Here is a 27,681-nt window from a genome sequence, read left to right on the forward strand (position 1 = left end):
AGACACACTCCAAACCCTTGTGGACAGCCTTCCCAGAATAGTTGAAGCTGTTATAGCTGCAAAGGATGGGCCAACTCAATATTAAACCCTACGGACTAAGACTGAGATGCCATTAAAGTTCATGTGTGTGTAAAGGCAGGTGTCCCAATACTTTTGGCAATATAGTGTATATTATTACAAAATATACACATAAACAAGGCTATTAAAAACATTAAAATAAAAAAATTTATGGGAGGGGGGTGGGTGTCCGGCTGGCTCCATGTATGGTCGCTCCTTTACAGAGCTTCTCAGTCATTCCAGCTGTAACAGTGGCAACTCTACGACTTGCGGATTACCGACACCCTACAATGAAGGGCACACTTCCCTGACCGTTCTGACAATGCCCCGCCACCGAAGGTCACCCGGCCAGAAGTAAAAGCTGACAAGACTCTTACCCGGCCTGGGACCCCAGCAGCCAAAACGGTGCCGGCGGCCTGCCGCTCTCATGGAGGAGAGATCTACATACACATCTGACCCGCACCTGTTATTATCTCTTTACGATGAGGATCCGGGTGAGTCGTCTCCTCTATCTCCCACCACTTGCAGCCATGATAAATCACGGCATAGGATAGAAGAACCCACATACACAGCAATGCATATAACTGCTCTCTCCCACGTTCCTGCCTCACAGTTACAGTCAGCTATAGAAGCGTTCCCTGCCTCTGACCAGCCAGTATCTGTATAAACCATGAAAAATATGCTCCTTTTTTTAAGACAAACTCTGCATAGTGACATTGCAGCTGTGATAGCTCCAATCTCAAACACTGTACATGATCATGCCCAACGCCTGTAACATGTTGAAACCAAAGCTACAACAATTAAAACGCAAAATAGCTTACCTAGAAGACCGCTCTAGATGGAATAACATTAAATTCCGTGGCATTCCCGAGTTGGTCAACCATCATGCCTTATCTAAAACAACTGATGAAACCTCTCATCCCATCGCTTAATAATATAGAATTAGCAATAGACAGAGTGCACAGAATTCCAAAACCATCTTTTTTACCAGCATCAGTCCCTAGAGATGTACTGGCACAAATACACTTTTACCATATTAAAGAGAAGCTTATGGCTGCAGTGAGGAACTCAACAGCACTCCCCACATCTCACGCAGGTGTTAACCTATATGCTGACCTGTCTAAAGCTACATTACTTAACAGAAAAAAAAGCGGATTTCCATTACTAAAGCCCTACGCAATAATGGCATAGGATACCAGTGGGGTTTCCCCAGTAAACTCACTATCAAATGACAGGGCAAGTCTTTCACAATTAGATGTCTGGAAGCAGGTGTTGACCTACTCAGAGATTGGAATATCTTACCTGCAGACGACCATCAGTGCACTCCTAACCAACCTCACCACATGAAAGGGGATTGTATCTGATCGTGACCTAATATCCCTTCGGTAATCCTACTTAAAATCTGTCTAATACTTGTAGCTGGAATGCCTTGGCCTAATCCACTAAATTTTAGGAATAAAAAAGGTGCATACCACCATGACAACCTGCTATTGCCATGGTTACTAAACTACCCCCACTCAACAGTAGCGGTTTATGCTACCCATATTTCTTGTATTTATAACAAGATTTTTTTATATTTTCTTTGTTCTCGTATTTTACGTTGGTACTACCAGTCTCACATACGCTTATATTTACTATGAAATTTCCAGCAAACTAAACCACGGAAATCACTCTTGTGTGACCTTACCATTCCTCCTAAGACCTTCAACCTACTACCTCTACCTCGTCGAATGCATGCCATCATAAATATTGACACACCGCTCATGCATAATGTGACTCCTCTAAACCTACTTGAAGTAAACCCTTTGAACCAGTCTATATGCCTCAACTTCTACAAATATGGCACTTAAAATAGTATCCCTTAACGTTTGGGGACTCCCGGTACAAAAGATCATCAATTGTCAAAGAAGCTCATTCACTCCAAGCGGATATCATCTTCATCCAGGAAACCCACTTTGCTACTACAAAGACTCCCCACTTCACTATGAAACATGTTCCTACCTCATACCTAGCTTCAAACCCCAAAAAGAAGAACGGAGTTATGACTGCAATAAAAGATAAATCAAAAAAGAAAGAAAAAGCACCAAAAATTAATTTAAATATATACAAAAACCGCAGCAAACCTAAAACCTCAATCAAGGTGAATAATACAAACAAAAAAATAGGAATGCACTGTGAATTACTAAATATACATCTATAATCAAAAGTCCACATAAATAAAGTCACTTCAAAATTAGTGCACAAAATTTTTTTTCAAAATCACTTCAAAATCGGTGCAAAAAATATATATTTTGTATAATTGTGCTCATAATCCACCACCAGAAGAAATAAACTCACCAAAGCTTTTTGCTGATTAATTAAAACCAGCAAAAACGCTGTTGCTCTGGGAGCAGTGAAGTATCCAGGTGGCAAAATCAATACTCTGTATTGGAGGGATATCCAAGATTGGGAGCAATACTCTGCAACAGAAGCATCAAACCAGCACCTGGGAACCTTTTATTAAACGTATCCTCCAGTCATAGTCAAGGAGCCACACTCGGGAATAAAGAAAGAGGATGATGGTGCAGCGAGTTTAAAACATCATATTTAATCAAAAATAAGTAAAACACTCACAAATAAGGTGTCACGCCGACACTAGCATGATAGGCAGTCAGCAATACCATCAGATTGCAATCAGCAAGCAAACCCCCTTACCACGGATACCTCCGCTAGACAGCAGGGAACGTCCTGACGTCACGACATCCAGGCTCCGCCCTACGCGTTTTGTCACACAGGACGTCCTCACAAAATGCGTAGGGCGGAGCCTGGATGTCGTGACGTCAGGACGTTCCCTGCTGTCTAGCGGAGGTATCCGTGGTAAGCGGGTTTGCTCGCTGATTGCAATCTGATGGTATTGCTGACTGCCTATAATGCTGGTGTCGGTGTGACACCTTATTTGTGAGTGTTTTACTTACTTTTGAATAAACATGATGTTTTAAACTCGCTGCACCATCACCCTCTTTCTTTATTCCCGAGTGTGGCTCCTTGACTATGACTGGAGGATACGTTTAATAAAAGGTTCCCAGGTGCTGGTTTGATGCTTCTGTTGCAGAGTATTGCTCCCAATCTTGGATATCCCTCTTCAATACAGAGTATTGATTTTGCCACCTGGATACTTCACTGCTCCCAGAGCAACAGCGTTTTTGCTGGTTTTAATTAATCAGCAAAAAGCTCTGGTGAGTTTATTTATTTCTTCTGGTGGTGGATTATGAGCACAATTATACAAAATATATATTTTTTGCATCGATTTTGAAAAAATTTTTGTGCACTAATTTTGAAGTGACTTTATTTATGTGGACTTTTGATTATAGATGTATATTTAGTAATTCACAGCGCATTCCTATTTTTTTGTTTGCAATAAAAGATAAGATGAACTTTCATCTAACCTCTGAATTTAGAGACCCCTCAGGGCCGCTTTCATATCCTGGTCTGCGTCATTAACAATATCCAACACATCCTAGTCAATATATATGGACCAAACTCAAACTAAATCCAATTTTTCAAAAAATTACACGCCTTGATTTCATCACACAAGGGCCACTTAATTACAGGAGGAGACTTCAATATAGTTGGAAACGTCCACCTGGACACGTCATCTGGCAAATGACCCTCCAATCACTCTTTGAATCACTTTTTACACACCAACGACCTCTACCCTCTTCGGAACATTTTACTCATATGATGATTATCCATTGCATACAATCTAAAAACATTCTGTCTACCACCACTCTTCAGACCCCAGTGTTCCAATAGTTCAACAATCCTAAATATCCAGGAAGAGAGATTTCCCTGTTCTATTCCACATTATTTAGTTACAATTTAATCTAAGAACAACGTCCTTAAACTAGGAACTGATATTTTCCCAATCAATTCCAGACCAAACCTGGCGCAAAGCCTTCATTCTTACATATAAATCCTCACATTGCGCTACACATTGAGGATCCTGTCTATCCAAAACTCCTCCACCACTGGTATTTAACACCTGTCAGATTATCCAAAATTTACTCCACCTGTTGTTCGCAATGGCATCAGTGTGGAGAAATAGGCTCTCTCCTTCACCTACTATGGTCTTGTAAATCACTAAAATCCTTCTAGAACAGTGTTTTTACAGTAATTTCCAAAGTAACAGGAATCATAGTGAGCCCTGACCCCACTAGAACTATTTCATATTGGTCTAGAAAGATTCCCCCTTAACTCACATTTTATAATTCATATATTATATGCAGCCAAAAATAATATTAACAGGTTGTGGAAGTTGCTCACATAGCTATGATAATTAGTGATCTAAATTTCCAGTGTGATATGGAAAAGAGGTTTATCCTCAACAGCATTTCTTACACCTAAATTTTTATGGTCACACAATCCAAAATGTATGGTTCGAATCTGATAGCTCACCCATTATGGAGTATACAATAATACTTTGAGTGGTATAATGTTCAACTTTGTTAGTTTCTACAGTTGTTCCTGTATTTCCTATCTTCTTTATTTTATTTATTTCAGGTAGTTATATAGTGCTGTCAATTTACGCAGTGCTTTACATATATATATTGTACATTCACATCAGTCCCTAACCCACAAGGGGCGCACAATCTAAAGTCCCTAACTTACATTCATACATACACATACTAGGGCCAACCAATTTAGACAGAATCCAATTAATCTACCAGCATGTCTTTGGAGTGTGGGAGGAAACCGGAGTATACGTAGGAACCCACGCAGGCACAGACAGAACATGCAAACTCCAGGCAGGAGGTGCCATGGCTGGGATTCGAACAAATGACCCTAGTACTGCCAGGCGAAAGTGCTAACCATTTAGCCACTGTGCTGCCCCCAGGTTCTTAGTTGTATTTGAACTTGTAAGTAATGGTTCCCACACAACATAACTGAATCTTTGTAGACTTTACCCCCATTTTATGTTGGAATTGTCAAATACTGCATCAGCCATTTATACAACTGTGAACTTGTCTTGTTTTCTGGTTACCTGCTTTGTAACTGCATTCGTTTAAAACTTCAACAAAAAAAAGTATTTGAATCTAAAAAAACATTTATAGGATTATGTACATTAATGTGTACCTGTATGCAATAAATGCACGCACACACCACTGAATTCTACTTGGAGAAAGTGCCCTTTAATAATAACATTTTCCCCTTGCAGATTAATGGCTTACAATCTGCAGTGTTGCTATTTAGCAAAAATGGTTGCCATTAACAGACCCAATCACCACCTCTTGCGTGAGCAGCTAAGTACATTAAGGAGAAGGCCAAAAACGCACTCAATAACAATGCCTTTATTTTGCCAAAATATTGTTTATTCTCTTCTCTACATCAATTGTTTCACACAACTTGAAACTGACACTTCCCCAAAGTGTAGCTCAAGCTCAAGATCCCCTTTGCTCATGCACCCCCTTCCATATCCATGTCACTTCCACATCATAGCCCTGTCCCATGTGAACTGTGCTCACATAAGTTGTGTGCAGTGGTGAGAAAGTTAAGTAAAGAAAACAACTCTTTCCCTTTTTTGTTCCACTGTATATTTAGGTCAGTTCTCCACCATCTTCTAAACACAGACTTCTGTCATAATATTTTCATTCTGACACACTCCCCTGTGATTACAAGATTGTATAGTACTACAATAGGCACCATGAACACATACTTTCTTGCATATGCGAGACCACAGTGCTAGATCCCTTGACAGAATGAACTGCGGCTGGTAAAGAGATGGATCTCTAAAGCAACCCATTATTTATTTTTTTTTTTTGCCATCTGTATCCCACTGGGGAGAATTCCCTGCAATTCCTGATCCATAACTGAAATAGGAAGTAAGAGGAAATCCCTTCAAAGTGAGGGAATTGTAGGGCATCACTAGAACTAGTGTCGCCAATGGAAGAATTCAGCCTTTACTCTTGTTCTGGTGTCAACTTAAAAATTGTTTTTTTATTTCACTTACTGTAAACAGGACAAATAGGGGGTGAATCTCCCTAACATGTGCACAGACAGCAATTAAACTTGACAAAGGGTTCTAATCCCTCTCCATTCAAAAAAAAAAAAAAAAAAGTTTTGCCTTTCCTTTGCCTGCCTTTAAATTCTTACACACTCCTTACTGGTTGGGGCAGATAAATAGATAAATACCTTCCAGTGTGTATATGTCCCGGCCCCAAGGATACTTTGTATATTTCTTAACTTCATCTTCTGTCCGAGTGGCCTCAGGAAAAAATTCGTATTTAATGAGCTCTCTGTGGAAAGGAGATCAAGGAGATATTACAAATCAAAGCAGAGAATGGGAAAAGGGCAGAAAAAGGCTGTGATAGGAAAAGTAAACTGTAATAGTCTAATGCTTTGATGGAAAAACCAAAGAGTTTAAATCAGAAAGATAAATTATTTTTTTTCAACTAAAAATAGTTACTGCAGATCTAATTTTTTTTTAACCAGGTTAAATCCTCTTCCTTTGTTGGAATTGGTACTGCTGTCTCCATATCTGAAGGCATCAAGAAAGCAGACACTATGCAGATACTCACTGATTGATGTTCGCTATGGTGTCCATCCAGCTCCGCACACGGACTTTATTTCTTACATTAGGAGGATTGCTAAACTCATGTATGATACAGATGTGGTAAGGATATGGTCCACTAAATATCTGTCTCTCTAAGGTCAATGTATCTACCTATTTGGAAAGAAAAATTATTAAGAATCGGTTTAAAAACACACAGCTTCTATGAGGAGCATTTGAGAAAAAAAAAATAGTAAGCATAAGTTTGATCCTAGGTTTATGAAATGTCCATGTACGGGCTCTAGCCTACGTTTATCCCATGCCCTAATTAGTGGCTTCATCTAAGTTTTATGACTTGACCCCTCTGTACTGCACTTCCTGAACTAAAGCCATGCATACTACAGGTCCTTGATAAACTGGTAGGTAACAACAATTAAAAGTATACCTAAAAATATTACAGCGAGTGTGGCACATAAACAACAATTGGATGTTACACCATTATGTTAGAGAGGTTGTGGGAAAAAGGGCACAATGGCACATATATGGTGGGGATGTCCTAAAATACAGGGGTATTGGCAGGAAATAACCCAAAACATTCAAGAGATATGTGGGATTACTCTACAGAGGGACCCGTGGTTAGGTTTATTTTATAATTCTGAGTCTTCAGTGACATTTCATAAAAATAGGGTGTTGTATCATTTACTTAGTGCGGCTAAGGGTTTAATTCCCAAGCAAGCCCCAGAGCCCCAAGAATAAGTGACTGGAAAAATCGAGTTGAAGACAGGTATAGGATGGAGGAGTTGTATCATGTGGAGGACGACAAAAATTGAAACATGCAGGAAAACGTGGAATAAGTGGTCAGATTTTAAATGATCTAAGAGATATCTGGGTTTGTTTGGAGTTTAAGGTGAAAAGTCTAATGGCGAAGTGGAATGAGGGAGCGGAGGGAGGAGGTGAAGGGACACCAATATAGGTAGAAGTATATGGAAGGAAATAGAAATTAGGAAAAGGGATATGGACCGGGGTATTTAGATTGGGGGAGGGAGGGAGGATAGGCAGGGTAGGGGGTAACGTTAAGAAGAACAGAATTTGTATTTATGTGAATTGTACAAGTATATGGTTCTTTTTTTTTTTTGTATGAACAAAAACTTAATAAAATACTGAATTAAAGAAAAAAAAAAAAACTATAGCTAAAAACAAGACTTCTGATATAAATGTTTTTCTTTTTTACTTTTTGGATAAAGTAAAGAGTGGTTAAACACCACCACCATTTTTTCTGTCGGTGTCCAATGCCTTTAAGCCAACACCGCTGACTTACTGCTGAGACAATGCTATGTTAACAGTATGCAAAATTATGGTATATTTAGATTGTATATTGTTACCACCTTTAGGCCCCTTTCACATGGGGTGGTTTCCATTCCAATCAGCAGGGGACCCGCTCACAGATCTCCTGCTGATCAGAGCAGATGACACATCTATGTCCGCTCTTTTTCTGCAGAGCGGACACTACCAGATTCCGCTCTGATCTATGGGCGGGCCAGGAGTAAACTACCTCCAATGTCCATTTAGACCCAACTACCCTCCAATCCAATTAGCCTAAACTGAAGAGAATGGATCCCCTTCCATTTTTATTTTTAGGGGACTGGATCAGACCCAGAGGTAGGTGGGTGTAAAACAGACTTGTGTCTGTTTACATCTGCCTGTTCATAAGCATGCATGGACTTTCCGATCAGGCCTGCCTGAAAAACCAAAAGGTGTACCTGAACAGATCACCCATGTGACAGGGCCCTACTCTATATAGAGAGATAATTTACAGAACAGAACAGACTTGGTCACTGAATTAAACTTTTAAAAGAGAAGCAGGGCTTTCCCCCCCATTTATACTTTCCTAGGTGGATGCAGCACCGGTCCGATGTGAGAACTCAGCGATCACATGACTGCTCATCACAGAGTTCTCACAGCCGCTCTGAGCAGAGAGCAGGACTGTCAGTCATCGGTGTCTGCTCCACTTCCCCCAGTGCTCACTGAAGTGCTGGGCTGTGGAGGGGAGGGAGCTCCAAGCACTTCACTGAGAGGCTGAGCCAGGTGCTGCTCCAGACTCTGGGATGGATGCTGACTTTAAAGTCAGGATCTTTCCCCAGCCTGGACTTCAGTCCGCTGTCAGCTGAAAACAGGTCTCCAGTTTGACAGCAAAAGCCTCAGTATGTGATGCAGGTGCTCTTATGGTCACCATACACGTGACAATCTGACCGTACAATCAGGTTCTAGCACTACATAGTCATTGGTAGATTTAAAGGAGAATGTATAATCAGATTGTACTTATATTTACATGGTTTACCGTTAGTGAATGCAAAGTGATTTCATTAATGCTTGCTTTATTATGACCTGAACTAAAAAAAAAAAAAAATTAAAAAAATTATATATGTAAATATGTTTTGCACATTGTGTGTCAGGTAAATATTAAATACTGTAGATTCCCAATTTGTTTTCTCATTTTGAGCTAGCTAATGAAAATACTTACTTGCTGCATTGGACGTAAGTAGATTATTCGATTTCTCTCAGGAGGCATTCTAAGAATCTGGTCCAAGACCTGTTCCATATTTAGCTTTTTACATTGTGCATAGTCAAAACGATTCACTATGGGAGCATTTTCAACCTTTAAGTGCTTTAAGACACGGCATCGTGTTGCTTTAAAGAAAAAAAGAAGGGGGGGGGAGGGAGAGATTTGTAAAGTGTAGAAGTTTATATTTGCTCACTATTTATTAGGCCCCATTTACAACAACATTTTTTAGTGTGGTTGCCGAGTCTGTTACGCGACAGCATAGGGATGCTTATTCACTTGAATGGGCTTTGCTACATGCAACAAAAGTAGCTCAAATACCTTTTTTGACACAGGTGACTTTTTTGAAAACAGACGATTTTGATTGCTTTTTCAGACTGCCTAAGTGTGAATGCAGCCATAGGGCTGATCAATAAGTTATTATATACAGCAGGTCAGTCATGTTGCCCCAGAGATTTTACATGCATAATGCTAATATTTGAGTGAAGTGTACTATAATATACATGTATAGTATACCAGTTTTTTTTATAGATTCAAATTTCAATCCATTTACCAGAACCCATTAAAGTGTATGTAAATCCCAACAATGAACTCTAGCTAGGTTGCTTTTGGTCTGTTAACCACATGCCGCCCAGCCACTTTAGAAATACGTTGGCAGGACGGCACGGCTGGGCAAAACCACGTTTTAAAACGTGTGTTTGCAAAACAGGTAGGGGGCACACGCGAGGCGCGCCACCGCCCTACCTGTCCCGACGATCATGGCCGCCGATGTCAGTCGCCGGGTCACAGCCGGTCGTTACTGGCTGTGTCCTGCCGATTAGCGGCAATCACTGACAGAGAGCAGGGCAGCAGTAGCTCTGTTCTCTGTCAGTTCCCTATCAGCTCCTGACATGCTGATCCGGAGAGAAGAATTTCTCTCTCCGGATCAGCGTGTTCCCGTGCAGTACACACTCCCACCCCCTAGTAAAACACTCCCCTCACACAGTTAATCCTTTCAGTAAATAAAAAAGTTAACCCCTTCCTCCCCAGTGCCATTAGTACAGTGTCAGTGTTTTTTTTTTTTCCACTGATCACTGTATTGGTGTCACTGGGGATGTCAGTGACCCCAAGTCAGTTCCCCCCCAGTGTCAGCATGTCTGCCGCAGTCCCGCCATAAGTTGCTTATCACCGCCATAAGTCACTGATCGCCGCCATTATTAGTATATAAAAAAAAATAAAAATCCCAGTATCTTTACCGCCATTTGTAAATGCTATAACTTTCACGTAAACCAATTAATTTACACGTATTGGGGTTTTTTTTTTTAGCAAAGACATGTCGCAGAATGCATTTTGGCCGAAATTTATGATGATATTTGATTTTTAAATTTTTTTTACTGTACATGTTTTATAGCAAAAAGTCCAAAATATTGTTTTTTTTTCTCAAAATTGTCAGCCTTTTTTTTATAGCGCAAAAAATAAAAACGCACAGGCGATCAAATACCACGGAAAGAAAGCTCTATTTGTGTGAAAAAAAGTATTGCATGACCGCACAATTGTCCGTTAAACTAGCGCAGCGCTGTATAGCAAAAGAATGGCGTAAATTGCAGTATCTATACCATAGTTTATAGATGCTATAACTTTCACACAAAGCAATCAATATACACTTATTGGGATTTTTTTTACCAAAAACATGTAGCAGAATACATTTTGGCCTAAATTTATAACGGAGTTTACTATATATTTTTTATAACTGAAAGTAAAAAATATTGTTTTTCTTCACAATGTTTGGTCTTTTTTTGTTTATAGCGTGAAAAATAAAAAGCACACAGGTGATCAAAGTACACCGAAAGAAAGCTCTATTTGTGTGAAAAAAAGGACGTAAATTTCGTTTGGGTGCAGCATTGCATGACCGTGCAATTATCAGTTGAATTAGTACAGCGCCGAGTAGCAAAAAGAGGCCTGGTCATTAAGGGGGGTAAATCCTTAGGCGGGCAAGTGGTTAAGTATACCATTAAAGGATGGTTTGATAAATTTAAAAATACTTGTTGATCCTTCTAGATCTTTTGTGAGCTGATAACTTCCTGTGCTCTGTGCTGCCTTATCAATTAACCACTTCAAATCCGGACACTTTTACCCCTTTCCTGTCCAGGCTAATTTTCAGTTTTCAGCGCTGTCACACTTTGAATGACAATTGCGCGTTCATGCAACACTGTACCCATATGAATTTTTTAGCATTTTTTGAGACAGATAAAACTTTATTTTGGTGGTATTTATTCACCACTGGGATTTTTATTTTTTTGCTATAAAAATGAAAAAGTCCAAAATATTTTGAAAAATATTATAACATTTTGCAAATAAATAATCTTTCTTCATAAATCTTGGACAAACTTTATTCAGTTATCTTTTTAGTAAAATAAAAATAACCCAAATTAGTTTATAACTAAAAATTATCATTTTTCAAATTTTGTTTTACAATCTTTTTTTTTTTTTTACATACTGTCACCCTAGCAGTACAGTGTCACCATAGTGACACTGTACTACTTGTGGGGGTTATGAAGATTTTTTAACACAGATTGCTTTTACACCCATAAAGGCTGTAAAAGCAATCATTTCTCCTTCTCTCTGGCTGCATTCTTGAGAAATACTGTGTGAGCTGTGATTGGTCACAGCTTGTCACATGGTACAAGGCTGTTGTGAATAGCCTTGTACCATGTGACCTCTGTTATCATTCACAGATTTCACACGTAGTAAGCAATGATGTCAGAAGTGACATCTTGCTTACTACTCTTCATGTGAACACCGATTGGCCAATCAGTGATCACATGATCGGGACTCACACAGAGGTACCGTACAACGATCGGTGCTCCACTGTGTCTGGAGGACACAGCGGGCACCGGATTGCGGTGCGGCGCGCTTCCAGGGAGCGCGCACAAATAAGGGGCGGGGAGGTCGTTTATAAATGGCCACCCGCCCCTGCACTGTTACCATCCAGCCCATGTATATAAACGGTTAAATTGATCTCTAAGGACTAAAGAACCACACCCTTTGATGTTATGGACAATAGGAGAAGGCCATAGTTTCCTAGTTCTATCTAGTTTCTGTTGATACAGTCTTGTCATCATAGGATTGTAGTGTGTTGCTACAGGATCCTCAGTTGATAAAAAAAAAAAAAAAAAAAAAAAAAAAAAAAGGGAGCCTGGAGAAAAGAAACAAAAAAGATACCAAAACGAATGCAGCCACCACATCTAAGGATTTGTACCCTGTAATACAATTAATTTTTGTTCTGGGTTTGATACACTTTAAATGATAAAGGTGTAATTTTTCCTTAATTGCTACTCTTTTCAAGGAAACTGTATCACCATATCATACTTGTTCTTTTAGCCATGAATTTAGTCAGGAGTACCACGTTATTTACTGGAATATTAAGGGAAAAAAAAAAAAGCAGAAGGTGATATAATACGGGGCCTCTGATTCCTCCTGTATTCAATTGTAATGTAACTGTACTACTTGCCCTCATGTTGTAAAGAGCTGCGCAAAACTGTTGGCGCCATATAAATCCTTTATAATATTATACTGGATATATGTATTATAACCATTATACCTCTTTATACATCTTTTACTCACCGTGAATGAACATCATTTTTGGGCAATCCTTAAGAACCAAATCAGTAATGCCACAGTTGGTTAGTGTAATACCCACAAGATTCTTGGATTTAAGGTTCAAAACCTGGGCAAAAGGATAAAAAGTAAAGGAGTCAAGAGTATACTCACACTGCTTTTCCCAATGGCTGGACAGTACTGCATTTGAATTATGCAAAAATTATGTAGAATAACAGAAAACATAGAATAATAAAAAAAAAACGTCCAGGGATATGCTTGCCTGGCATAAAATTACTAAACTATATACATATATATATATACACACACACACACATACATATACACACACACACACACACACACACACACACACACACACACACACATATACATATACATACACACACACACACACACACACACACACATATACATACACAGTATTTGTGCAGGTACTTTGAAACAAGAGAGACCTTCAGCAGTCTGCATGCCCATGTGCTGGGCCATTGTGATCCAGGCTCTGGCACTTCCTTGGTATAATGAAGCTTGCCTGCTCCTTCCACCTCCTATGCATTCTCATTAGCCAATGAGGCAGCCTATAAGGATGATGGGCACAACAGAAATGTAGGGGATGGAGAGAGCAGACACGCAGCAACGCTATACAACATTGTTTCAGCTTTGCATCTTCAGAAGAGCCTTGCATATGGGCACAGAGGCTGTTACAGGTATTTGTAGGTATGTATAGGTAGCTGAACACTATACTTGCTATTGGGTTAGGTAATTGAAACCATTGAATCAGCATCATAGCCATACAACCTGCTTCAATTCAGAATGAGATGTTATCAAGTTTCAAAGCATCAATTTTAATAAGAGTGTATTTCACATATGGAATTTGATATACCAATCTAATAAGGCCTTTCCCAAAAGGAGTACTTCAGAAGAGAAGCAGTTTAGTAAAACACAACACTCTTAGTTTGATGGGGTCCACTTAACTGACAGCTTGCTCATTCTCTGTTATACTAATTTCCACTACACATACCACAGTCCACAATTCATAAAAATTCAGGCTAAAGTGTGTAGCTGCAGAGCCCCATGGAAGTTATTGCTGTTTAATTGAGCAGACAGAGGTCAATGACTGGAGGAGAGCTGGTCCTGTAACTTTGACAGGTCCCATGATCAGGTTCTCCACCTGGTTTGTTTTGCTTCTCTAAACTCATTGGGGGGGAATTTACTAAAATTGGAGCAGACAGAATTTGGAGTAGCTACGCCTAATAAACAATCAGATTCTAACCCCAGCTTGTTGAAAACAAAAGCTAGAACTGTTTGGTTGCCACAGACTCCTGCTCCAGTCTTAGTAAATTCCCCCAGTTGTGACCACATTTTCAATATATGGCCATACACAACCATTCCACATTTACAGTATATAGAAATATTAAATAATGCAGAACACAAAAACACATGCATATTCAAATATAGAAAGGCTTCACAACACACTATACCTGTACATGGTCATCCTCAATGACTGGATCACTAGTGCTTGTAGACTTATCTGCAGTGCGTTTCCTCTTCACAGCTTTCCTATTTTTTGGTGTTGCTTCTTAAAAATAAACGTTAAACAAAAATATTTGTTCTGAAAAGGTAACTTCTTTAACAATTACACCAATTAAAAAAAAATGTGCCAAAAAGGTTAAAAAATGTAAACAGAGAAGCAGTAAAGGCACTCACCACCATCAGACACCAGTGACACCTGAGAAAGCCTTGATCTTGCCCTTGTGAGAGGCCTCTGAGAATTCTGTCCATGCTGTTCTGCCCGGCATAAGGCAGAGGAAGCAATTGAATCTGTTTCTGTATTAGTCCTGTGTGTTGCACTTTGTGGAGTCCTGAGTGTGTACTCTGGGCCATTTCCTGGAAAGGACCGACTAGTGGAGGGCTGAGGCCCTTCACTACCCCCACTATTTCCTCTTTGCATTGTCAGCTCCAGGTTCATATTTCTGGAACAATGGGGACACCGTGCGCTAGGTGCTTGCTCTGGGGCAGCACTGGGTTCTCCGGTCCTATTGCATGTACAAGAATCAGATTCTTCCGAAAGATCAGAACTTTCATTCAAAGAGGGATCGCTGTCCATTTGTTGCGGAGCAGATTCACAAGCATTTATAACTCCACCTGCTGTGCCCACATCACCACAACCATCTTTGCTTTTGTTCCTCTCAGTTGGATCGCTGGCTGCCTTCATATCTGCCTTGATCTGTTCACTAGTTACTTGACACCCTTTTTCACAGCTACTCTCTTCACTTGGTGTGGCCTGTTCTGGCGGACTCTTGGCTGTAACACTGCACTTCTTGCGCAAGGGTGCTTTGCCTTTCCCACTTACAGCTGCAGAGAATACAGGTACACAGTGAAAAGCACAGTAAATCTTCTACACACATTATTTGCACTAGCTGCCACAGTCACATTACAGTGATGCTTTAAAGTTTGTGTAGCCAAAACATTTTTAAATATTTTGGATAGAACAGGTAAGGGTTAAAACACCTGACAGTTATTTTTTTTTTCTGCCTGTGTGTCATTGGGGAAGAGTGAATCACCTCAAAGGAGAACCAGCAATAAAAACAGAATAGAAGGTCTAACCCTTCCTCACTATTCAAAAAACAAACAAAAATGCCTAACGATACACTTTAAAGGAAACCTATACTAGGCGGCGATTGCGGACCTCCTGTTTTCATGTGGATCTAAAATCTTCAATACTTTCAGTCATTGTCCTGGAACAAGTATAGGGAGCAGTAATGCTGAATTCACTGGTTACATGCTTGGTCTCAAAATATAGTACTCAAAACAAGCATTAAAAAGAGGCACCCTGCTGTGGCCAGAAGACCAGCAGAGACAGTAGCTGGCTGGAGCGTACTTCGCCTCCATCACCAAGCACAGGAAGGATCACAGAAGCATCAGACAGTGACAGGTGGGATCGGTGTGAGAGCTGAATGTACTCATGTTTCAACTACCTGCTGGTATTCACAAAGGAGTGTGGAAGAAAGAGCAGAGTCAGCAGGGTAGAGATGCCTAGGAAATCTGCAGATCGGCCAGTATATGCTGAGAGGCAGCAGAGCTCTCATACCATGTGTCTGCTCCAGACGGTTGGCAACTCAGTCATGCGGCGGGCCCGCTGCTGGCCCCGGGCAGTGTCCGAATGCCCACATGGTCAGTCCACCCCTGCATCTGCCTGTACTGATATAATGCCGACTGACATTAAGTGAATACAGTTTGCTTACCATTAAGAAATTGTCTGTGAAGTGCCTCCCTTGATCAATTAGAAGCCTCAAAATTAAAAACATTAATGCTCAATTTTTACATCTATAGTAGTTAAAAGCACAATGGATATAACTTTAAAGAATATGAAGTATCTTTGCATAGGTACTTTAAGCAAAATGTATAATATTGTTGTCAGTATATGTCTTGATGTTCTTTTTTAAATTGCAGATATTGGAGTGTAGTTAATTGTAATATTAACTTTTCTTTTTTTTTTTTATATTAACAATTTTTATTGGTTTTCAAAGAAATCATATGTTACAGAAAACAAGGAGAGAAAAACAAAAAAGACAAGCAAAACAGAGAAGTACATCGATGGCAAGGATTACATTTAGTCAAGACCAATAGAGTCATATATTAACAGTGCGTTAATAATCAGGGTCTTACAAACTTTTCTTTTTTAAAGGCACAGTATAACAATTAAACCATATGCGATTTGTAAGGTTTTAGACCTCTCCTATACAAAATAGTGGAGCCTGAACCTACACTTTATATCTGGAATATCTAGGTTGTTTACAGTTTCATACAAAAACACATTTATGATCTTTCTTTTTTTTCCTTTCTGTAAATACAGCCCTGGCCAAAAGTTTTGAGAATGACAAATATTAATTTTCACAAAGTCTGCCGTTTCAGTGTATTTAGATATTTTTGTCAGATGTTACTATGGTATATCAAAATATAATTACAAGCATTTCAGAAGTGTCAAAAGGATTTTGACAATTACATTAAGTTTATGCAAAGAGTCAATATTTGCAGTGTTAACCTTTTTCAAGACCTCTGCAATTCTCCCTGGCGTGCCATTAACTTCTGGGCCACATCCAAACTGATGGCAGCCCAATCTTGCATAATCAATACTTGGAGAGTTTGTCAAAATTTGTGGGAGGTTTTTTGTTCACCTGCCTCTTGAGGATTGACCACAAGTTCTCAATGGGAGTAAGGTGTAGGGAGTTTCCTGGCCATGGACCAAAAATGTTGATATTTTGTTCCCCAAGCCACTTATGGCAAGGTGCTCCATCCATGGCTGAGAAGCAACCCCACACAAATGGTCTCAGGATGATTTACTGTTGGAATGACACAGGACTGATGGTAGTGATCACCTTCTCCAGACAATGTTTTTTCCAGATGCCTCAAACAATCAGAAAGGGGATTCATCAGAGAAAATTACTTTACCCCAGTCCTCAGCAGTCCAATCCCTGTACCTTTTGCAGAATATCAGTCTGTCTCTAATGTTTTTCCTGGAGAGAAGTGGCTTATTTGCTGCCCTTCTTGACACCAGGCCATCCTCCAAAAGTCTTCGCCTCACTGTATGCGCAGATGCACTCACACCTGCTGCCATTCCTGAGCAAACTCTGCACTGGTGGTGCCCCGAACCCACTGCTGAATCAACTTTAGGCTATAGTCCTGGTGCTTGCTGGACTTTCTTGGACACCCTGAATCCTTCTTCACAACAATTGAACCTCTCTCCTTGAAGTTCTTGATCTGATAAATCAGTGGTTTTCCACCTGTGGGTCGCGACCCCTTTGGGGGTCGAACGACCCTTTCACAGGGGTCACCTAAGACCACTGGAAAAAACATATTTCCGATGGTCTTAGGAACCAAGACCCTGCTTGTCTATCTGTCCCCAGGCGGGTCCGCCCACATGCAGTCACGCCCACATACGAGTACCCGGCGTGATGACATCATTGTGTCAACCCTATCACATACACCCCGTACAAATACAGGTGTATGTGACAGGGTTGGTGCCATAATGTACTTATGTGGACCAGTCAGTGTAAAGAGCAGCCACTGTGACGAAAGCAGCTACTCTGTTAAAAGCAGCTACTGTGTTGAAAGCAGCAGTATTGGAGGTAAAACTACACTTCATGAATTATAATTACTGGGTAAATGTAAAATCATGTACTGTAAAATCATCAACTACTGCAAAAAAAAAAAAAAAAATCTGTACCATGGGAACTTAATCTGGATGCGGATCGGTCTTTTTATATGCAGCTGTGGTTGATATGAATACTGCCCCCTTGTGATAGTAACAGGTATGTAAAAAAAACAACACAGAGAATGGTAAATCATAGGAAACTTTAATTAACTGTATTTACTGAACTATGCCATGTAGCATCTTTTGTATTATTAAAGCTATTGTTATATATTATAAATAATTTTATGGTTGGAGTTCACCACAACATGAGGAACTGTATTAAAGGTTCAGGGCATTAGGAAGGTTGCGAACCACTGCGATAAATGCTTGATTTAGGTGCAATCGTAGTAGCAGCAATATCCTTGCCTGTGAATTCCTTTGTGCAAAGAAATGATGACTGCACGTTTCCTTGGCGGTAAATTAATATTTCTGTCATTCTCAAAACTTTTGGTCAGAGCTGTAGATCCAAGTATAGTGTTCTGCCATGCGTTGTGTGAAGTATATCAGCCCTATCTTGGCAATGGAACAGTTTTAGAGGAGTCTCCGGTCCTCCCTTTTCTGTCAGCTCCTGTGGACTCTGCGGTTTAATTTACTACCGCAATGTTAAGTTTTTTAATGGCAGCAATCAATCTGGAACATTATATGTATTTAATTATTTAATATACATATTTTTTTAAGATCTTTATTAGAAAAACCTTTTGGTACTCCTGAGATTTTGGATTCTTGGGTTCTTTCCTCCATGCTCTGGGAGACACAGCACACCTCCTGGTAATGGCACAAATTGATGTTCCATACTTGAGGAGATGGACTGGTATCGCCTCATGCTACCAGTAGTAACACCGACCCTAGCCAGATGGAAAACTAGTGAAAAATAGTAGAGAAAAAAAAATGTCAGTGGCCTTCACCTGTAAAACCATTCCTGTTTTGGGGGGTGTCTCATTGCTGCCCATCTAGTGCACCTGTTGGTAATTTCATTAACACCAAAGCAGCTGAAACTGATTAAACTACACCCTCTGCTACCTAACTGACCAGATCAATATCCCAGGAGTTTAATTGCCTTGATGCTATACTGATTAAAAAGTGTTCCTTTAATTTTTTTGAGCAGTGTATATTTGAATTATCCTTGAAGGATATTAAAACATTTCCTTGTAATTGAGGTCACTGTATTGTATTACTTTTCTGTTCTGTTTTGGTTTTAAATGAGAAACATTTTATTGTTTTATTTAAATAACATACAATTTTAAAGAAACTGGTCAATATGTAGTGCCTCAAAAGCCCAGCCATCAGTTTTTGCTGTTTTAGCATTTTGACTAACCAGCCATAGTTTGATAAAGTCACACAGTTAGGATAGGGAGGGGGACAGTATCCTCTAGTGAAAATAAAGTTCTAGCAAAGGTTTCCAACCACTTAAGCAGTTGGGTACCTTTAACCAATAGCCGCCCGGCCAATAGCCGTTTTGGCGGCCAGGAAAAGGCTCTAGATTTCCGGGTGGACGCCATATGGCGTCCTCCCGTACATGCACAGTTTTCGCGCTTGCAGAGCTGCGCAGCGGCACGATCTGTCAACGGCCGTGTACCTCGGACACAGCCGATGACATATCTGAGTACCGGCCCCCGCTGCCGGCACCATGTGACCTGCTGTGACCAATCACAGCAGGTCACATGACAGTTGTATATAATGGATGGCTTCATACATGCCATCCATTTAATACTAGTGTCTAGCTGTGAATGGTCACAGCGATCACATGCACATGTAATGTGATTAGCTGTGGCCAAATCACACCTAAGCACAAAAAAAAAAAAAAAAAGCCCTGAATGAATCAATGTCATTCAGGTAAATGCTTCCCTTTAGCAAAGAAATTCTTTGCTATAAGCAAATTGTGTAAAAGACAAAAAAAAAAAAAAATACTGATCACTTCCCCAAAGTAGTACAATGTTACTATGGAAACATTGTACTACTTTCGACATAGTGAAATATGAAAAAAAAAATTAAAAAATAAAGAAAAAAAGTAATAAAAAAATTAATAGAAAAAAAAAAAATATATATATATTTTGTTTTTTCATACTGTCACCAGTCAATGTCTCTGATCACTGCCATGCCAGCTATATGATGAGGCTGTACTGCACTGGTGACAGTAAGTAAAAAAGAAAATTAGTGAAATTAATTTTTTAAATTTTTTCATTTTCCAAAAAATGACAAAAAAATACAACTTCAAAAAACTCGCCATGCCTCTTATGAAGTACGTCGGACTGTCTACTTTGCAAAAAGGGGTCATTTGGGGGATATCTGTACTGTTCTGACATTCTTGGACCTCAAGAAATTAGATTGGCTGTCAGTACTTCCGGATTCATCAATATTCAGATCTATGCCATAGTTTGTGAACTCTCTAACTTTCCTACAAACTAAAAAATACATTCTAATTTGGGTTATTTTCACCAAAGACATGTAGTAGAATACATCTTGGCCTAAATTTATGAAGAACAATTATTTATTTGCAAACTTTTATAACAGAAAGAAAAACGTGTTTTTTTTTTCTCAAAATGTTCAGTAATTTTTTGTTAATTTAACAAAAAATAAAAACCCCAGCGGTGATTAAATACCACCAAAAGAAAGCTCTAGTTGTGTGAAGAAAATGATAAAATTTTAGTTTGGGTACAGTGTTGTATGACCGCGCAATTGTCATTCAAAGTGTGAGAGCGCTGAAACGTGAATAGCCTGGGCAGGAAGGGGTAAAAGTGCCCGTTATGGAAATGGTTAATCACCTCCATACTGCCTTATTGTGAAAAACCAAAACACACACACACACACAGAAACACACAGGCACGCGGGTGGTGGAGGTATATTTCTGGAATGCCATTAATAAAGGTCACTTTCAGGCTATTCCTGCAACAGCATTCCAAAAGTCAGGCTAGGGATGGCCGCACTGTACAGCTACAAAGTGAGGCGCTCTAGCAGTGGTGTAATAAAAAGTAGAAAAGTCTAGATTGAAGAACACAAAATTGAATAAGAAATATAAAGCAAAAAAAGTTAACCTTTAACACACCACAACTGAGAAATAACATATATGCACTAGAGGACACTAGCAAAAAACAAAAAAAAAAAAAAACACTGAAGCGTGCTGGTAATAAGAAGGATTGCCCAAGACTGGCTTATATTCTTTTGTTTGCTAGTGAGTAATTCTCTTGCAGGCGGAAATCTAACATGAAATTTAAAGACTTCCTGTGCCTTACAAATGGACGTAAAATAAATTTTTAATGTAATTAGTAAAAGGTTAACTCAAAAAAAAAAAAATCTTTCCGTTCAGTGTGGCTCCTCCAGCACTGCAAGGCATAAAACCTGCGGTTGCAGGTCCTCTGACATCATCACTACCAATACAGAGTCCACAGGCTGGCATTGGACATGAGGAAGCCAGGAATAGTCCACTGCTACAGGATAGGTGAGCGCCAGCTGCCAAGGAAGTGGAGGATCAGGTAAGTAAAAATGCTTTTTCCTGTCCACTAGGCCTAAATGAACATTTAACCCTTGTAGTGTGGGGGCATTCCCACTGCAAGGGAGAATTGTTTTTCCTGAAGCTGGACTTTAAGTGCAGAATGGCAAAACTGTGCTCATCAAACGGGCATATAATTCCAATACAGTTATATGAATTTGCTCCTGTAGACCTGGAGCGCAACACCAACTAGACTAAGTTTACAAGCAATTGATGAGCCCATTCACTTACTTATTGTGCCCTCTTGGGATTCTGCCAATTGTTCACCTTTGTTGTTCTCAGGAGGGTAGTCAACTGAAGTGCCACACTCACCGTGACTACCAACAATGTCATCATCATCTTCGCTGTCAGAGTCATGGACTGTAATTGGCGCAGCTTTCACAGCTGGCTGTAAACCACTGGGTCCTAAAGAAGTAGAGGAAAAAAAAAAACAAAGAAAACAAAAAACAACATGAATGCTAAAAATAACTCCTCCTCCTCCCCTCTCCAAATAAACAAAAAAAATAAAAAAAACACAACATCCTTATTTCAGGTGGGTTATCCCCATATGTTCAGCAGGTCAGCATTAACTGCCATGATCTGGTAGCACAACACTCAATTGTGGTATTCGGTCATCTGGTAAAGTGTCATCAGGAAACTCCGGTTGGAGACAGGTATTACAGTGATGTTTATGGGTGAGCATTTCTAAATGAAAAGTAATCAAAGTGGACAAAAAAAAAATGGAGAAAAATATATAGGATCTGCTGTGGCTAGATTGTTTTAGGGGCTGGAGTTGCCATCATGATCCTGGCTTCACTACCTAGTGAATCATTAATAATACATTAAATTGAATCATTAATCTGCATCAACCAGTGAATCTGAGTTCCTATTTTTCATGCTTGATCCAGTTCAGTCACTGACTAGATACGAACATTGTGGATCAGGATGACAATTTTGTGGGTTGATCCTCAAAAAAACCCCCAAAAAAACCAAACAAAAAGTCAATAGCCGCTGCCCTACTGATACCCTGATGTGAATATGAGTAAACACACTAACATATTTACATATTCTGATAAAGCAGAAAAAGTGTTTAAAAAGAAAAAACAAACCACCTATTCTGGACCTTTCCAGCTACTTGTATCTGAAGTATCGTAGTTTTTGCTCCATAAGACGCACTTTAGTCCCCCCAAGAAATTGGGGTAAATGTCTGTGCGTCTTATGGAGTGAATATGGAGCAGCCGGCCCGGTATTCCCCTGTCGCTGCCACGGTGTTAGAATATCGGGGCAGCCGCTCGGCTCTTCTGTGGCAGCGCCAAAAGCAGTTCCAGATGGAAAAAAAAAAAAAAAAAAGTCAGAAGCTACAAAAAAACTAGCTGCTGACTTTTAAAATACAGCCACTTACCTGTCTCTCGGTCCAGCAGTTTCCTCACCACAGCTGGCTTCACCGGCCGTGCTCTCTCCCTGGCGCCGGAATCTTTAGTGTGGGCACCCGGCTGTGACAGCTTGCGGCTTCACAGCAGGATGTCCACTGCACATATGCGAGAAGCGCTGCTGAATGGCTCCATAGTCCTATGAGACCTGTCACGTGTCCCAGAAGACTAAGGGGAGGGAGGACAACTTAAGCAATCACAGTGGAAGTGGGAGCAGGTACCTGTCAAATTCGGGTACCCGATCCCCAAAGGTCTGCAGTCTCTGGTCATCTCCTGTACTAGGTCTGCAGTCTCTGGTCATCTCCTGTACTATGTCTGCAGTCACTGGTTATCTCCTGTACTATGTCTGCAGTCACTGGTTATCTCCTGTACTATGTCTGCAGTCTCTAGTCATCTCCTGTAGCACATCCGCAGTATCTGGTCATTTCCTGTACTATATCTGCAGTCCATTGGTTCAGAATAATTTTTTTTCTTGTTTTCCTTCTCTAAAACGGTCTTATGGAGTGAAAAATACAGTAATTTGTTTCTCAGAGTCTCAAAATACACAAAGGATCTAAAGTCAGGTGTCAATTTATTTATTTATTTTTTTTACAGCTCAGAAACACCTGATGATTGTGCAATTCAGCAGACTGGCAAGCTATCCAGATCCTACTTTTCACAGAAAAAAGCTAAGACCACTAAATCTGTTGTGAATTTGAAGACAAATTTCTCAACATTGCCTATAACTAAAGAGGTGAATGAGGACTTGTTTTAAAGTGGAACTTTACCCATAAAAACAAATAATGTTCTTCAGCAATGGAACATACATTCACCATGAATAATTATGCTACCCAAATTAATTAATGTGTGCAGTAAATTTCCTCCAGCATTGTTCTGGGTTCTTTCTTCTGGAGGCTGCCATTTTGTTAAGGCCAGAGCTCTTGAGCAGCAGTAAATTTGTGAGCAGATCAGACTGGATTTTTGGCAGTGCCAAAATCAGAACAAATGAGCATGAGCAGAGCATGGTGACACAATAGATTACTGGATTTTAAGCAGTATAGGCATTTAAAATATGTTTAGTGTTTTACATAGCAAAAGGGGCCAGCCTGAACTGATCTAGCAGGACTTTATTTTCTAACTAAAGTTCTACTAAGTGTTTTTACTGCTCATTAGGAATATGTAAATAATTTACATATAATTTACAGGTGAAGTTTAGCTTTTACAGGCTTGCTAAAGATGCTTTAATTTTTATTTACAGACCTACGAAAGCAAAAACAAACAGTGTCAAATTATGAAATTTAACTTAGCAAATCTTTCTATTGACATGGATTTTCATACATCTTTAAAATAAGTCGCATTTAAAAATAAATCTGCAAGTGCCTAATTGTTATTTGATGTTATTGATAAATAGAAAATAATAATAAAAAAAAAAAAAACCTGAACAAGACAGACCTGCTCGTTCCTCATCCATATCCATGGGTATCACTGCCACATTTGGAACTTCATTTTCTTGCTCTGGAAGTCTTAATTCATCTTGTGACACATCTTCCATGTCATTTAGAGCTGTCAATTTTAGGGAAACATAATTAAGGTAAAGTATAAAAAACACCCAAAAAATAAAAAACACATACACACCACATAGCGACTGAAAGTGAATATTTAAAAGTATAACTGAAGACAGCACTCTTTTTGGTGTTAGAGGAGAGGAATTAGGACATCTGTAAGTTTTTTTTATTGCGGTCTCTCTTTTTTGTACCAAAAATGGAAAGAAAAGCCCTACGCTACTGCTAAGAGGTCCAGATACAAGTTTATTCCAATAAAAGTCAGGAGAAAAACCCATACAGCAGCTAACACATTTTGGGGGTCCAATGCCTTCTTCATCAGGGCTTGATTGAACACAGTGTGAATGGACTAGAAGTGAACTGGACATTTAACCACTTCCCACCTGCAATGTACTGCGACTGGGTGGCAGCTACAGGCAAAGCAATGTATCCGTACGTTGCTCTGGCTGTACTAACACAAAAGGGCGCTGCGCACCGGAGGGCCGACACAGAGGCGATCAAATACCACCATAAGAAGCTCTATTTGTGTGCAAAAAAGAGCACACATTTTGTTTGTGTACAGCATTGTACGACTGCACAATTACCAGTTGAAATAGCACAGTGCTGAACAGCAAAAAATGGCCTGGTCAGGAAGGGGGATAAATCCTCAGATGGGCAAGTGGTTAATGTTATTTCTTCCATTGTGATTACAAGCATAAGCCTTGTCAGCAGCTGGTGTGCTGTCAAACCAGCTGCTGACAAGGCCTATGGACCCAATATGTTTGTGTTTCTTTTTTTAGCATATTTTCATTAAACTTTATGGAATAATGCACTAAGCCTGTGCACCCTATTTTGTTTATGTTTCACACATGCAGGCCATTCATTTCCTCAGTTCAGTCCTGTTTTTTCAAAGACAAAAACGGATTAAATTTACATCAGTTTTTCATCCATTTTTTTACATCCTACAGCTACAGTCCTTAACCACTTGGGTCCTGGAGCCATTTTTTCAAAATTTTTCATGCAAAACAGACCATTTGTCCATTTACATCCTCAAGGATGTGCAAATCCTATCGCCCGAGGCTCGATTTTCTGCTCACTGGTGCAATGCTTTCCAGGCTCCTGAAAAAAAATGTGCATTTATTTTTTTAAAAAGATGAAGCTATCCTTTAACTGAGTGGACACTGGAGGTTGATTTGGCTGCTCAGCACGTGCTTGTACTGAGCACCCAAGTGCTTACATGTGTGAGGGTAACCTGAAGGAATAAAATTTTCTTTTTCTCATTTGGCCTGGCGCCTCATTTACTCGCTCAGCAGATGTGCTTCTGCTGAGCGTTGAGAGCCCAACACTCCCCTTTCCTGGCAAGCACCCAATCAGTGCTCATTACAATGTAAGGTTTCTCCCCTCCCTGCTAGTCCCCCGGGTGTGGTGCTGGACACAGGTGGGGAGGGGAGGAGGAGATAAATAAGGCAATGTTAAAAATATTAAAACTTAAGTCGCCATAAAGCCCCTTTTATTTTTAAAAACCACAGACATTCCTAAAAAGCACCTCAGACTTAAATATGGATTTGGTTAAAAAGCCATGGCCCACCTCTTCAAAGTGGCAAACCAGGCTCTTCTTGGCCACCACGGGGCCAGCAAGATCAGTCTGCAGCTTGACTGGCTCAGCTTCTGTAGTACCCACGTGATCAATGCCAGTTCGAAATTCCTGTCCTGCGCTAATGCATCCAGACCCTCCGTCCCCTGCTCTCGGGCCAGGGAAAAATGCCGCTTCACCTTCCTGGTTTTCCTGAAGGCAAAAAGGTCCATTTCCGAGCTGCCAAAAACTTGACTTACCTGAAAAAAAGACCTCGAGGTTGAGTTCCCACTCTCCCTGGCGTATTAACGGTCGGCTGAGCAAATCTGCTTACATGTTGGCAGACCCCTTTATGTGGACCACCAACACTGAAAGGACCCTGCTGTCCGGCCATCCTAGAATTTCCTGCGCTAGGTCCAAGAGATTCCAGGAACTGGTGCCCCCCGATGATTCAAGTATGCCACCATCGCTAGATTGTCTGACAGAATTTGAACTTATTTTCCCCAGATCCTGTCTTCGAAGGACTTCAAGGCCTGACTTACTGCCAGCAGTTTCCTGCAATTTGAGGTCACCCTTAAGTGTGGCTCTCAGGGGCCCTAGGCTTGTTGGTGCTCTAGAGGAGCACCTCAGACCCACTCGCTTGCATTCGTAGTTACCTGAACAGGGTCTCACTGTGCCCATGGTCTTCCTTCCCCCAGATTCTGGGCTCTGAGTTACTACCTAGGACTCTCTTCTTACCCTTATCCTTTTTGGCCTTGACAGGGAACTTTTTCCCCTTTTCGGTGGACCCCGATAACACGTGGGCCAGCCCTGAGCCAAACAATAAAGAACCCTCAAAAGGGCAGACTGCAGAGTCAGGCTCTTGACGTCTGATCACCCTCTCAGGTTTTAACCCACACTGGGGTGAGTTGAGAAGCGCTGCAGTCTTAGCTGATGCCCTGACCATCTCCACCACAGCGTCTGCTAAGTAGGAGACTGCCTTACTGATCACCTCCAGGTATTCTAACACCTTTTCTGTCTGGACTTCTCCCTTTTTCTTGGTACCCTGAGACACAGGATACTCTATGCATCCAGGCATCAGTAATCATAGCAAGGCAAGCGGATGCCAGGGCAGGAGCCATAGTAGCAGCATTGGCAACCCAGGCTCTACGTAACAGAGTCTCAGACCCACGGTCCATCTGATCTCTGATGTTATCTGAATCCTCATAGGAAAGGTCAGATTTTTTTAGACACTTGTGTTATTACAGTGCCTAGCTTGGGAGTCTTGAGAAATTTCTCTTCCTCCTTCTCCCCAAAAGTGTACTGCCTTTTCCAGGTCTGTAAGTTTAAAACCTCTCAGGATCCTTCCACTCTCTCAAGACCATATCTCTGAAAGTTTGGTGCATGGGTAACTCTCAACCCTGCGGCCTCACCAACCCCCTATACATCTTATCTTAGGTCGAGACCTGCGTTGGTGGTTCTGGGATGTCCTCTAAGGCATAAATAGCTCTTAGGAGCCGCTGCACATCTTCCACCCGGTCTGGATTTCCCGCTAGCCTGGCTAACACCATCCAATTCTTCCCTCTTTTAGGAAGCTTTGGTCAGAGACCTCAGCCTCCTCTGTGACCTGAGAGGATGAGGAACCCAAACCCCCCGTCCAAAGTCTCCTCCTGGGAAGATGATCCTTCCCAAGAGGACCGAGTAGCCACCTCCCTGGATGTCAGAGCTGTCGAAGAATTGTAAGGAGGCCAACAGCTCTGTTTGCACTGACAAAAAAAC

General features: G+C 40.5%; 1 protein-coding gene across 2 annotated transcripts in view; it reads right to left on the minus strand.

Moving 5' to 3' along the window:
* FBXO38 (F-box protein 38) overlaps positions 1-27,681 on the minus strand; it is a 100,993-nt gene that overhangs the window by 20,252 nt on the left and 53,060 nt on the right. The window contains exons 13-20 of one of the 2 annotated variants that reach the window (XM_089671105.1): positions 24,262-24,372; positions 21,653-21,826; positions 14,448-15,095; positions 14,222-14,316; positions 12,747-12,849; positions 9,105-9,271; positions 6,612-6,757; positions 6,226-6,329 (exon numbers count right to left, since the gene is read on the minus strand). In XM_089671105.1, the coding sequence (XP_089527231.1) occupies positions 6,226-6,329; positions 6,612-6,757; positions 9,105-9,271; positions 12,747-12,849; positions 14,222-14,316; positions 14,448-15,095; positions 21,653-21,826; positions 24,262-24,372 (1,548 nt within the window). Of the gene's footprint in view, positions 1-6,225; positions 6,330-6,611; positions 6,758-9,104; positions 9,272-12,746; positions 12,850-14,221; positions 14,320-14,447; positions 15,096-21,652; positions 21,827-24,261; positions 24,373-27,681 lie in introns of both variants that reach the window. The other variant, XM_089671104.1, reaches the window with a different exon arrangement.

Source organism: Staurois parvus, unplaced genomic scaffold (assembly GCF_062004578.1).
Source record: "Staurois parvus isolate SC_StPar_1 unplaced genomic scaffold, SC_StPar_1.0 ptg000099l, whole genome shotgun sequence".
NCBI classification, from domain to species: domain Eukaryota; kingdom Metazoa; phylum Chordata; class Amphibia; order Anura; family Ranidae; genus Staurois; species Staurois parvus.